The sequence below is a fragment of the Thermobia domestica genome, chromosome 5, assembly GCF_964235325.1.
Source record: "Thermobia domestica chromosome 5, izTheDome1.hap1.1, whole genome shotgun sequence".
In the NCBI taxonomy this organism is placed as follows: Eukaryota; Metazoa; Arthropoda; class Insecta; order Zygentoma; family Lepismatidae; genus Thermobia; species Thermobia domestica.
In genome coordinates, this window is record NC_137458.1 from 123835433 (window position 1) to 123848527 (window position 13095).

General features: G+C 34.0%; 1 protein-coding gene across 2 annotated transcripts in view; it reads left to right on the top strand.

Moving 5' to 3' along the window:
* Positions 1–13095, top strand: part of tos (Exonuclease tos) — a 42669-nt gene that overhangs the window by 15468 nt on the left and 14106 nt on the right. For both annotated transcript variants that reach the window (XR_014131515.1, XM_081759037.1), the window contains exons 4-7: positions 2254–2469; positions 4069–4350; positions 5066–5252; positions 7902–8280. Coding sequence is in view for 1 of the 2 variants with exons in the window: in XM_081759037.1 (XP_081615163.1) it covers positions 2254–2469; positions 4069–4350; positions 5066–5252; positions 7902–8280 (1064 nt within the window). In the remaining variant the exon portion in view is untranslated. The remainder of the gene's footprint in view (positions 1–2253; positions 2470–4068; positions 4351–5065; positions 5253–7901; positions 8281–13095) is intronic.

A 13095-nucleotide genomic window follows, 5' to 3' on the forward strand; every position in this document is an offset into this window, starting at 1 on the left:
TTTGCTTTGTTAACAATACTAATATAATAATAATACTACATGCATTGGAGATCCAAGGTAGGTAATTCTTAAAACTCGTGTATTTTTCTTCTGAACAAAGACATTTTTTCTTTCCTTAATTGGCGGAAGCAGGAGCAGCCCCGTGTAATGTCATGATTATTCCAATCGGACATTTTCTGGATTATTCCCTCCTGCCCCTTTGTATATTTAAATAGATAAGTATATTATTATTATTATTATTTAATTGTAGAGCGAAGAACTTTGGGTTCTGCAAGTACTTCCAGTCATCTTATTCATTCTATGCTAGGCCGAAATATGACATTACGTGGAAGAATATGCCTTTTCTGCTCCCGTCAAATAGGGAAAGAATAATTGAAAAGTTGTTATTTTTCAGATGTTCATGGAGAGTAAATTTTACAAGTGTTGTTTCATTATGTCAGACCTTATGGAGTAGGCCCCTTGTGTCCCTCTGTATATGTATAGATAAGTTCATTTCTTTAGTTTTTATGGATACTGCAAATTTGGCTCCAATCGTCCCAGGAAACACCGAGCGTGTGCGACACCTCAAACTTTCGATTCTGTGCAGTCCCGTTAAGTGAAAGATGTTGAAAAGGAAGTAAAGGAAGGTGGCAACATAGCCACTCAGGCTATCACCAATCGGTATTGATGAATGATTTTGTACAATCCGCGGCAAAAAACCTGCAACATGAGGATGTAAGTTTATTGTGAAACTACGCCTAACAGCACAGGGAATGAACATAACGTCTGAGTGGAACGAATCACGCCAGGACAAACCTCGGCCTCCTCTCGTGCACACTTATTTTGGAGCAAAAGACTTCGTCATTTCACAATAAACTTATATGCTCATGTTGCAGGTTTTTTGCCGCGGATTGTACATACAAATATTTACGTAGTGATCGATTTGTTTGTTTGGATTTTAGCGTCCCGTTTATCACTGAGGTTATATGAGGTGTGAACCTACGGCTTAATATGGGATCCGAACCACATGAGATAAACGTTGAAATATTATATCAACGTTGAAAACGATGTTACTGATTTTAACAGTTTTCTGGACCTGTGACTGATTTGTTTTGGGCAGACTTTTTAATACATGAGTGTAATTAATTTTGATGCTGCTTGTATAAATATTTACATTTAAAATTGCACCTATTTTTCCAAAATTTTGCTCTAAAATTCCTTGATCTGTTCATGAGAAATCGACACTGAAACAAAGGATGATTTACTTCTGATTTTGTTATATATAATGAATCCTTTTCAGTTCTGCAAAGTACAAATTTGCAAGTTTTCTTAACAATAAGAAGAAGTGTTTTTAGATATGAACTCCTGAACTTCTCCAAAATAGTTCTAATTCAGACAAATTTGCAAATGCTTCCCTTTTAAAAATTCAAATTGAGCTGAAATGTTTAAATTTGAATATCTGTTATTCAAGGTAACAACTTAAAATATTTTAATATCCTTGAATATTTCTCTTCTCTACTGTGTTCAGATTAAGTTTTAAAACTCACCAATCGGCCAATTTTCGCTGCATTCATTGACAACGTTCTCAAGACACAAGTAAGAACATACACTAATATTACATACAAACCCAAGCATCTTGAGGTTTCCAGTATAGGTTTCTCCATGTAAATACTGTATCATAAATTGTTGTGCTTCTTTTGTAATGATGACGACAGCGGTGTCAAAGATGTTTCAACTTCTCTGTAGAGTGTCCGTATTTGAGTTTAATGAAAAAGGCCTGTTTTTCTCTGGGTAAAGATGATTTTTGATCATTTTTCTTTACTGATGTTGTGCTTTGAATCTTTAGATGTTTTAAGAGACGTGATATTAAGTGTTTTTGTGTTTGGCTTTAGAAATATTTTTCTTGTAGTCGAATGCATGTGCTCCTTTTTTCTTACTGCTAAGTGTCTTAGCATGTGATCAGTCTTTTCCAATTTGATGAACCTTAAAATAAGAGAAGAATAAGGAGAAAACTCAATGAAAGCAGAATCGAGAAAAAATTAAAGCAATACAGCCCGACAATGGAGGAAATGTAAGCAAAATGATTGCCTGTAAATTTCATATTAAGTGTCGCAAGGAAGATGTAGGAGTTCTTAATAAAATAATTCTGTATGTAAATTGTGTGCCTACCTACGTATGATACTTGGAAATACAGGTAAAAATACGGACACTTTTTGTGCCTCGAATTGTATACTAAATTTCAAAATGATTACTTTTTTCTTTCTTTTGTTTCAGATTTTGTTTAAAATGGATCTAGGAGGAGGTGGATTGTTAGTAGAGAAAGAAAGGTTATACCTTGCAATGGGAGTTCGACCTGAAAATTTTACATTTGACAAATTTCGGCATATGTGCATATTGTCTGGTTGTGACTATTTGCCTTCGCTTCCAGGGATTGGATTGGCAAAAGCTTGTAAATTTGTTTCACGAACTAGCAGTCCAGATATTTCAAGTGTAAGTGTTGTGGTAATGGCTATATTTACTAAAAATATCAACGTCTAATCGGAAAGGAAACAAGAATATGGGACTTTGTTTTTTATGGGCTTCTGTACATTTCTTAATTGTAACATCATGATAAGATATAAGTTGTTGAACTGTTATACATAAGTTGTTGTATAAGAACACTTACACATAGTGAATTTAGAATGCGCATACCTCTCAATATGTGGCTTGACGTATATACTTCTATTGCGAAAACATTTATCCATTGTTAAGTATTATTATGATGATGTTATAGTTGAAAAGGTCACTGAAAGGTAAAAAACACCGTAAAACTTTGAAATTTCCCTTATTTACGATTTCAGTTTACGTAATTTTGACCCAGAAATTATAAATGTTGTTATTGCAAAATTTCTTCAAAATATAGAATTTATGGTTCCGAGTATTGTTTGCGTCTAATTATAATGCTTTTTTTTTGGGGGGGGGGGGGACAAATCATTATTATTGTAATATATCATTATGATGGTTATTACTTTTGAAGTCTTGAAACCACTGTGTGTATACAAACGATACGATGAAAAGGTGAACTTCCCGCGAAGTTTGGTAAACTTACCAATTCTTGAAATAATGTGGCGCAATAGATATAAAGAATTTTCAAAATTGCTAATTAAAAATATGAAAAAAACATAAAGTAATCATGATAAAAGAAAAAGCGTAAATTCGTTATTCGTACGTATTATCCACAGGAACGTAATTTCTGTACATGTTAGTTTTATTGTCCCAGTTTTTATCATATTCATTCAGACTTGATAACGTTACAAATAAATAAAAAGCAAAGGCTAAAAAAATAACTGGAATTAAAGCAATTGAACAATCCGAATATTATGACTTAATATTTCATTTTAGAAACGATGGACAGGAGCATTATATCAGTAAGATCACTCATGAATCAAATAAATTAAGTTGTGATAGGAATATACTATACAGGATTATTTTCCAAGGAAGTAGTGAGTATTCTGCAACATTTCTTGAATTCCTCCAGACGTCACTCTAACCTACGTTAGCTAATCTGCGTCATATTTCCTGAAGGCACTACAGAAATAACGGGAGGAGGAGGGATTGTTATCAGAAAGGAAAAGCATAGGAGCTCTCATTTTAGAGACTAAAAAGACATGATCCATCTTATGCTTGATGATTTCTCCGTCATCATCCCTCAGTATGAATTCGTGTTTTACAATGTGTGCAATTAAAGACATTCCTATCAGATTGTATTACGCAAACTTTTTTGAGAACCAGCAGTAATTGCTGAAATAAAACAATTTAAATTATAGGTGAAAGTACATGGAAAATCGTCTTATTTAAATAAAATTACATAAACCTGAGTAAAACTTAAAAAAAATGTGATTTGAATAAGTGTTAGGCCGTCAAACTATAAAATAAGTTATTTAAAGGTACATTTTCTCAAAACAAGTACACTACAAGATAAAAATTTTTCCAGTGACTAATATAAGGTATCCATTAGGACAATCACCTGTGTGCACCTACTTAAGAATATACTGTATAGGAATAAACCTTTTATTTTTTTAAATCGACATCAGCTATTTCTATTTACAGGTTTTAAAGAAACTCCCTGCACAGCTCAACATGCACAATTTGCAAGTAACGCAAGAGTATATAGAAGGGTTTATCGAAGCAGATAATACTTTCTTGTATCAATTAGTCTATGACCCAATCAAGAGATCGCTTGTTCCTTTGAATACACCACCTGATGGTGTTGTTCCATCGAAAATTACTGGAGGATCACTTTCGCCAAATAAAGCTTTCCAGTTGGCATTAGGAAATCTGAATCCATTTACTATGGAGAAAATGGATGATTTTAATCCAGACATAGTACAAGTAAGTACTACACTAACTTGTGTTACCATTATATTACGTATTCCAAGCTCTATCTATGCTTATTTATTTTATTTTTTGCCCGTAACCTGTAACCAGAATGTACAATCAATCTGAGAAACCAGTGGAAAATAAATGAGGGAAGTTGATTAAACCGTGAACTGTCAAGATATTCTGAGTTAAATTTAGCAGTTTTAAAAACAACCTTGGTTCTCGCATTCGAGCATGCCGAAAATACCATCATTTTTTGCAAACTATAATAGGTGAACTCTACAATATGCATACTAGCTTTTTGTAATTTATGCTAAGAGAATCAACAAAAGTTGAAGTATCATGTAGGATTATATTCAGTTACAAAGCATCCTTGTATGCGAATTACTGCCCTTCTATATTTATTGACAATAAACAATCTTCAAAAAGATAATCTTGTCGAACAGGAATGAATCATATTTTACTGTATAGTTTTCGTCCTTACATTGGTAACCTATTACCGTGAATTAAATTAATGCAATGTAAGAATTAGTTAAGTTTCGATAGATAGTGAAAATAAAGCTATCTTAAATCTTCTGTTATCTCCGAAGAAGTTGGTTGCTTTATTATTGTTTTATGATTTAGTATGTGTATGACAAATGATCTTTGTTTTTCAAACAACAATGCTTTTTTTTTTTTTTTTTTTTTTTAAATATAAATTTATATGATTCTATGCTTCAAATTACAGACTTACAATTCAAAAGCTAAGACTCAGAATAGGGCACCTCATAAAAGCATTTGGGATAAAGATTTTGTTGTGAAAAGGCATATACCCAAAGAAGATTTGAAAGTTGTTCATTTTGAGAGTACGAAAGGAAAGGAGGTGGTCAAAAGTGTGAAATTTACGGCACCCACGAGTGCAAAACGCTCTCTTTGTAAGTATTAATGCATTGAATGCGAATGCCAAAATTCAGTTTCCTATTTGTCATTTAAGAGAAAGTTTATATATATATATATATATATATATCAAATGTGGAACTACGTATATTCATAATTATATTTTCGTATTTGTTTAACTTAATTACCTTAACTGTATTTTAATAGTAGATTGTACATGTTGATGGTTATAGTGGTCGTTGTTAGCATATGGTTATATCTATTTAAACGTTCCGATCATCCTGAAAGAAATGTTTGTATATAAGTAACATATATTTTACTATTTTGTGACATATCTGTCATCTCCATGTCACATTTTCTGATTTTATTTTATTTTATTTTTTCAACTCCATTGAAATCTAAATAGCTTAAAATAAGAGACACCAATATTTTACATATAGTGACACCAATATTTAACAAGAAACTTATATTTAATTATTGAAAACTGTGACGAAAACCAAAACAAACAAGCGGCGCCAACAGCCCAAAACAGACAAGCGATTATCCTAGTATTTCATTGCGACTATATTGAATTATTATTAATGATGAATATGGATCCTGACAAACCACAAAATTCTTCATACTTCCTTAACTTTTACGAAGTTGCAGCAAGAGTTTGCTAAAACCATCTTCTAAAACAAATTTTGGATTAAACAAAAAAACAATAAAATGTTCTTTACAAGTGTACAAATTTGTATAACCAAATGTCGCCAATTGCAGTTATAAATTTACGCCGTGTTGAAAATTAGAGTAAATAAATAACATAAAAAAGAGTCGAGATATTTCTCCTCCTTGCTTAGGAACTGTAGAACAATGTTTGGAATTAATGTCACTTATCGTCAAGCTTTTATAAATTAAACTTAAAGATCTGAACTATGTGTACTCCCACAGCGAATTCCACGTATAAATCTAAGCGCACGTTAAGAAGTATGTTCATAACTCATTAAACACAAATATACAAATAGATATTTATAACAGGAAGGGGGGAACATGTAAAAAAAATGTAGCATAACTGATTAATATAGCGTGAGGCTACTGTAAACCTACAGATCAACTCTGATTCATCGTGAGGTGAGGCTCCTATAAATTATGAAAGGTTTCCAGAAGAAAATAATCATTCTTGTGCAGTGGAGCAATCAGTTCTCAATGAGATAGTGGTGGAGAATATCGGAGAATATCTGCTTCAGATTCTGAGCTCCTTGTTCAATAATGTTGAGGTGTAGGAACAGGCCAAGGCAGATAGTGTTGCTCATCCGCTCATGAAACGATGTCTCAAAAACCCCAGCAGTATAAATTGGCGCATTATCATTTTAGAAAATTGTGTCATTGGATGGTAACAATATATGGATCATAGAATGCACGTGCTTACCTTAAATGTCTACATAATCCTAGCAATAATGCGTGCTGTTAATGTAAATACAGGATCCACGAAATATCAGGAAATTGCGATCTGCAGCATCACAGTTCCCGTCGTGTTTCGCAATAAGGAGGAGACGGTTCGAAGCATAAGCTTGGTTTAGAGTCCGCTATACATAAAAATTGCTCATTGTTGAAAATACGGTGAAAGACCATATTACGTGTTTGCAATCATCGACGGCACTTTTCATGTTCTCGGCATAATTTGCATCGCGCTAAAGTATTATTGGCTGTGATCAGTAGTTTGGAAATTGGGACCCGACCGCGGATGTTCAGGTTATGCAACTTACATAGGACTGTGATTATCAAATCACTTTTGCTACATTCGTTCTACAGTCTTTGGTGACATTGCTTGGCGATCCATTGTTACTCTACGCCGATGTTGTTTGGTCATAAATTCTGTAGGTCGTCATCACCTTGGACATTGTTCCTCGCGACACACTGATACGACACATAGATACATTTGCGTCAACTATTTGCATATCTACAATGCGGTTTGCAAACTGAAAGACGTCTCCTATTTTGCCTCATTACCGTCTGCCTATTTTAATTCACGGCTCTCTTCTATCCTATCCTGACTGACGTTTACAGCCGACCTCATAACATAACAATAACAACGACCAGGCGCTGTACACGCATCCTCAATGTTTCAAACTATTATTATTTTGATTAACATATGTATGTCTACATTACAATGAAAGAATAACTTGCTTTTAGTAACCTTCCCTCATTGAAGTATCAGAAAGAAAAGAAAGGCACGATATTTTTTTCTCTATAACTGGCAACCGTTCAAAATCTGGAAGGAAGGAAGGAAAAAGATGTAGCAGAAAATAACACCTCTTTTTCTATCTTCAGGGTAGTCTATTTATGGTTACCAGTAACACATTGGCTCTTCTAGATCACAGATACAAGTAAGAAAAACAAGTAGCTACATAAGAAAGTAAAATTTTCTCTACGTGAAATCAAATCATTTTTATCCAGCTACTTTGAAAATGCCAACTTTTTTGCTTATAAAATCTTAACAGGTAATACAACTGCGCTTTGTTTAGAAAATCTGGCTTAAAAGCTTAAACCCTTATTAAAGAATCAAGGAAATAAATGTTGCTTCTCCCTCCGAAAACAGTAAAGAATTAGTTTGTTGAGGTTACATGTAAAGAAATAAAACTTTTTCCTTTTTTTAAAATCTGTTAATAGATATCTTGTCAAGCAACTATTATTGCATTTTATTTTAGTTGACGAGGAAGCAGAGACTAAAGACGACCTAACATCGTTATACAAAAATGAGAGCGAGCCACCAACCAAAAAATTGTGTATAGATAATAAAGTGAAATGTTCTAATGTAACCGATGAAAACACCGAGGAAATAACAGTCGAAAGCAATGTTGAGGAAGAGATAATTGAAGCATACAAGTCTCCAAGTCCAAGTAAAAAGAAGTCTAAGAATCCGTTTGCCAAATTAGGTGATGGTAATTCTTCAGTGACCTTAACAAAGGATACTGTTACAAAGGAAACGGCTTCGAAACCAGTAACTTCAAGGAATGTTAGTGCTCTTTCCAAGTTCGGAAAATTGTCGAGAACTGTAGTGGACACAACAACAATAGTACGCAGCAGGTAATGGTTAATGTTTGTGTAAAAGTTAGTGTGTTATTTCTCTGTTAAATTTAACTACATAGCAGGATATGCATTATTATTATTATTAACTGCATGATCTAAATAGGTACTAATATCAGAAGGTATTGATGTAACAATAGGGATGAGGTAGGTACCCTTGAGATTTCCCTAGTAATACTCAAAATGGTACTTAATTACGTACACTTTTTTCCATTATTTTCCTTGGAAATAAAGTTGTGAAGAGATATAAAACGCTAAGCTTGCAACGATTGTGATATGACTGCTAATTATGGTCATTGATAGAGAAACCCAGATCATAGATAATTTCTTATCATTGAGGTACAGTGGTTCCGTGCTAGAGCGTTTACCTTTGGTGTGTATGGTTCCTTCGATTCTCGGCCAAATAAGTTTGAAGTAGACAACATCGTGTCCGTGGGTTTTCTCGGAGTATTCTGTTTTACTCCACAATCTCATTCCACCAATTTTTCCATCATCATTCACTTGTCTTAATCATCCGTCTCCCGGGAGCCGCGATGGCTCAGTGATAGAGCGTTCACTTCTGGTGCTTGGGGTCCCGGGTTCGATCCCAGCCCCCGCCAAGTGAACTTTGTGGTGGACAAATACTTTGTGCGTGGGTTTCCTCAAGGTTCTCCCGTTTCCTCCCACTTTCTTCATTCCACCATTTCATTCATTACTCATCATCACCGTCTCCTTTAGCCTAACCGGCGTAACCGTGGGACGTAAAACTCAGATTTCGTTTCATTTTTTCATCCGTCTCCCTTAGACTAAAGGATATAATCATGGAACGTTAAACTGGAAAATTTCATTTCATTTTTATCATTATGCATTATTTTAAATTCGTTAACGTAAATAATGGAATACCATTATTCTAAATACCTTATCTTCCATCTATTTATTAATATTTTATACATCACAGGTTCATTCATACCAATATTGAAATCAAATGGTTTATGAATATTATATTTTGAATTTTTTGTGACAGTAAAATAAGTTTGTAAGATAGTGTAAAGTTATACAAGTATACATTGAATAACAATAATAATAAAGTAATGCTTAAGAATGACACCTAGCCGTTTATGCTATTCTGAATTTCCTCATCTACACCATCCTGAAGAGACTGATTAATTGCAAGTTTTAGATGAGCACTATCAGACGCTGCCTTTTACAATTAAAAATCAACTTGAACATTGAAAAGCTCTGAACTGAAGCAGAAATTAAATTGCTGTTTCAAAGTTGACTCTAACCATGGAACGGTAAAACTTTACATACAATAATTTGATTTCCATTGTTGTTTTGTTCCTCACAGAACTGCAGTTGTGTTTTAAATTTTTAAGTGTGAAACTTCAGTAATTTTTGTAAAGCTCTAAAAGATCCATTGTTGAAATATAATACCTAGCTTTTCATTGTTGTTGGAAATTAAACTAGAAATAATAAATAAATGAGTGATCATTATCATGAATTCTAGCTCTAGTTTCTTGACAAGTCGAACAACTTCTTTCATTCCACTATTCTTCATCTTATACTTTTCCCCATCTTATTCCCATTTTTTTGTATTTTATTCTCTCATCGCTTGGTCTTCCTCGTCACTATTTTCCTGTCACTCCCATGCGTAGAAACTTCCTTGCTGAACATTCTTTGTATATGTCCATATGATCATAGCTCAAAACTGTCGGCTCTTTCTCGGTCTTTCTCTTGTTTTTAGTGTACTTTGATTATTTTATAGCTTGTTCTATCTTCTCTTACTGAGAATACATCTTAGGAATCTCATCTATGTTGTTGCTTTGATTCTCTTCTCTTTTTTTCCCCGCTATTATCCACGTTTTCACAGTGTAGGTTACGAGGTGAAGTAAAATACAATTTTTTACTTGCTAAGTATTTTCCAATGTCATTTCTCACTTCGGTAAAACCTTGCAATTACTTGTGATAATTTCTTTTTTCATTGCCATCTACCGTCACGTTTGAACTTAAGCATTTGAAAGTTTATTTCTCAATGACTTCCGTTTGTAGTCTTTTTGTTTGTTTTTGTCGTATTGATGTTCCTTTCTTAAAATTACCAAAGTCACTTTTTCTGGACTTTTCGGAGGTCATTCTTCTGTATATTTGTTCCAAGGATATGGTTGTCTTCTTAATTTTCTGGATTATCCTCAAAACAATCTGTCGTCCGCGTGTATACCCAAGTTTCTATTACCTATCTTGTTTTTTTCCGTAGACACAATCCTTTCCACAGTGTTACGTAGGTACGTTGTCATATACTTTTCCTTATCTATGAATACTACCACTATTTATCGTATTTCTAGCTGTTGCCATTATCTCTTATGCTACCACTGTCACCTTGAGTAAGTACGTTGTATTTTGACTGACAACAGACTAATGTGTGAAATAAACAAATGTAAACAATTCAACAACAACAAAAAATATTAACTGAGAGCTCAATGGCTCAGTGATTGATCGTTCATCTTTGGTACAGACATCCACTTCCAGTTTTTTTGCTTTCTGGACTAAAATTCACATCCTCTTAATTGTAGAAGCTTTCTAATTGCCATGTGGTGAATGAGTACCGAAAAGTTCTGTGCCCGCCCCGGTTCACCAAAGGCAGATATGCTAACCATTCGCGTAGACGAGAGCATCTATGATAATTTGTGATGTAAATTAAATGTTTATATATCGTTATTTAATGATTAGAGTTTTACGTATACCATTATTTAAAAATGTAGTATGTAAATAGTTAATTATCCTTGAAGTTTGGATATTTGAATCGTTGTTTTTCGGCGTGGGAGACCCGGGTTCGATTCCCGGCGGGAGCTCATATGGTTCAGATTCCACGGTAACCAGTAGGTCCCTTCTCATATAGCTTTGCTGCTGAAAGGGACGTTAAACTCAAAATCAACTCAACTCATTGAATTGTTATTGACATATAAATTTGACTTGAGCGAAGAGAAGCATGTTGTTTGTATCTTTGTAATATTTAAAACAATAAGTAACTTTGTATGTGACGTAATATTTAGCATGAAATCCTTTTGAGAGCGCCGATCCTGCTCTCTTTGTCGATTACACTTCGAAAATTCAAGGCATTTCAGAAAATATAACCGAACTATACGAAAGATTGCGTAGAATAAAAGTCATGAAATCTTAAATGTTGAGGTTTCACATGCAAAGAACAAGTATGTGTGATAATTCATGTAGTGTTAGATTAGGAGGAACATTGATACTGAAATGAAAGAGACGCCAAAGTCCAAGATTCTGCAATTTCTGGTTTATTTAAGTACTTAGGTGTGTCCAAACATAGTATTAAGGAAGTCTTTCACAAATCAAAAGGAACGTTCTTGAGTCTATCATTTTAAAACTACAAATCTTAAGTTAAATTTAGAACAACCTTGATACGAGTTGGGATCATGTCATTAATGTTCTTATTTCTCATTCAGAAATTTGGGTTCCGTTGACGTTCATCCTACTTTTCCTTGTCTTATGTACTAAGACCCTACATAGAAACAATTTCTTCTTTGGTTGTCTTCCCGGCGGGAGCTCATGTGGTTCGGATTCCACGTTAATCAGTAGGTTCACGTCTCATATAGCCTCGCTGCTGAAAGGGACGCTAAACTAAAATCAACTCAACTCAACTCTTTGGTTGTCGGACTTAACATTGAAGGTTTCACAACACTCACTCTGCGTAATCTTAATTACACTTCAGTTATAGTTTTGCAAATATTTATACTTTTTTTCTGTTTTTGTTTAATAATTGTATGGTTTTGGGTGAATTTCAAGGACAAGTGTGTTTGGCCAGCTGGTTTTACAAAATGATTTCAGTATTAGAAAAGGACAAAATGAGTTTAAAAAAAAAAAAAAAAAAAAAAAAAGACGACTGTGTATATTTTTTCAAAGTGAGACCGACAAAGAGCGCAGGATCAGCTCTCGTAATGATTTCATTATGTTGATTATTACAATATGTAACTGTTAGTTTTGTTAATAAAACGTGCCAGACATTTTCCTTATTACACACAGTTGAAGTATTTTTCATGTGTGAGAGTTCTCGAAGAAATTAATACATATAGAACTGGCAGGATCTTAAAAACCTTAGTGGGTGGTAATCGGAACTATTCGAACAATCATATCCTCTTACTAGTGACATCGTAACTTAACTTATGTTCAACGACGTTGCCATAGCTTTGGTCCCCATTACACTGTGATTAATGGCTTACACATTGGGTTCTTTCTTTCTATATAGAGAAGGGGGAAATAAACAAACACTGACCAATTTGCCTGCATATATAGATCATTCCGTCTCAATGAAAAAAGAAATATTCTGTTGAAAGCAGGTTGAAAGTGTCAAATAACAAAGCAACATCAAGCACTCGGAGTTTCCAGACTACTTTTTTTCTTCGCCAAAACATTTGAGACATTCCATTCCATATTCATATGACGGAGAAGATCAGCTTTTGCTCACCCCCTGTTTTTGCCGAGAGCTGCCGTCCAGTTCGAATTTTGTTCCTCTCGAAAGGAAAAAGGAAGATTTTTCCACTCAAAGTGTCAAATAACAAAACAACACAAACCATTCGGAGTTTCTACGCTACTTTTTTTTTTTTTTCGCCAAAACCTTTCTCAAGTGACAGAGAAGAATACTCACCCTATGGTCGAAAATTGTCAGCTAGCTTGAATTTCTTGGCAACACCGGATTTCGGAGAAAATATCTGTTTTACTACCAATGTAATAGGAGGAGAAGGTTAATAGGTCAATTTTCCATACCTCCCCCCAAGGTTTTTAGGATGTTTCCAAAAGTTTATACAGCAAATCAACTGT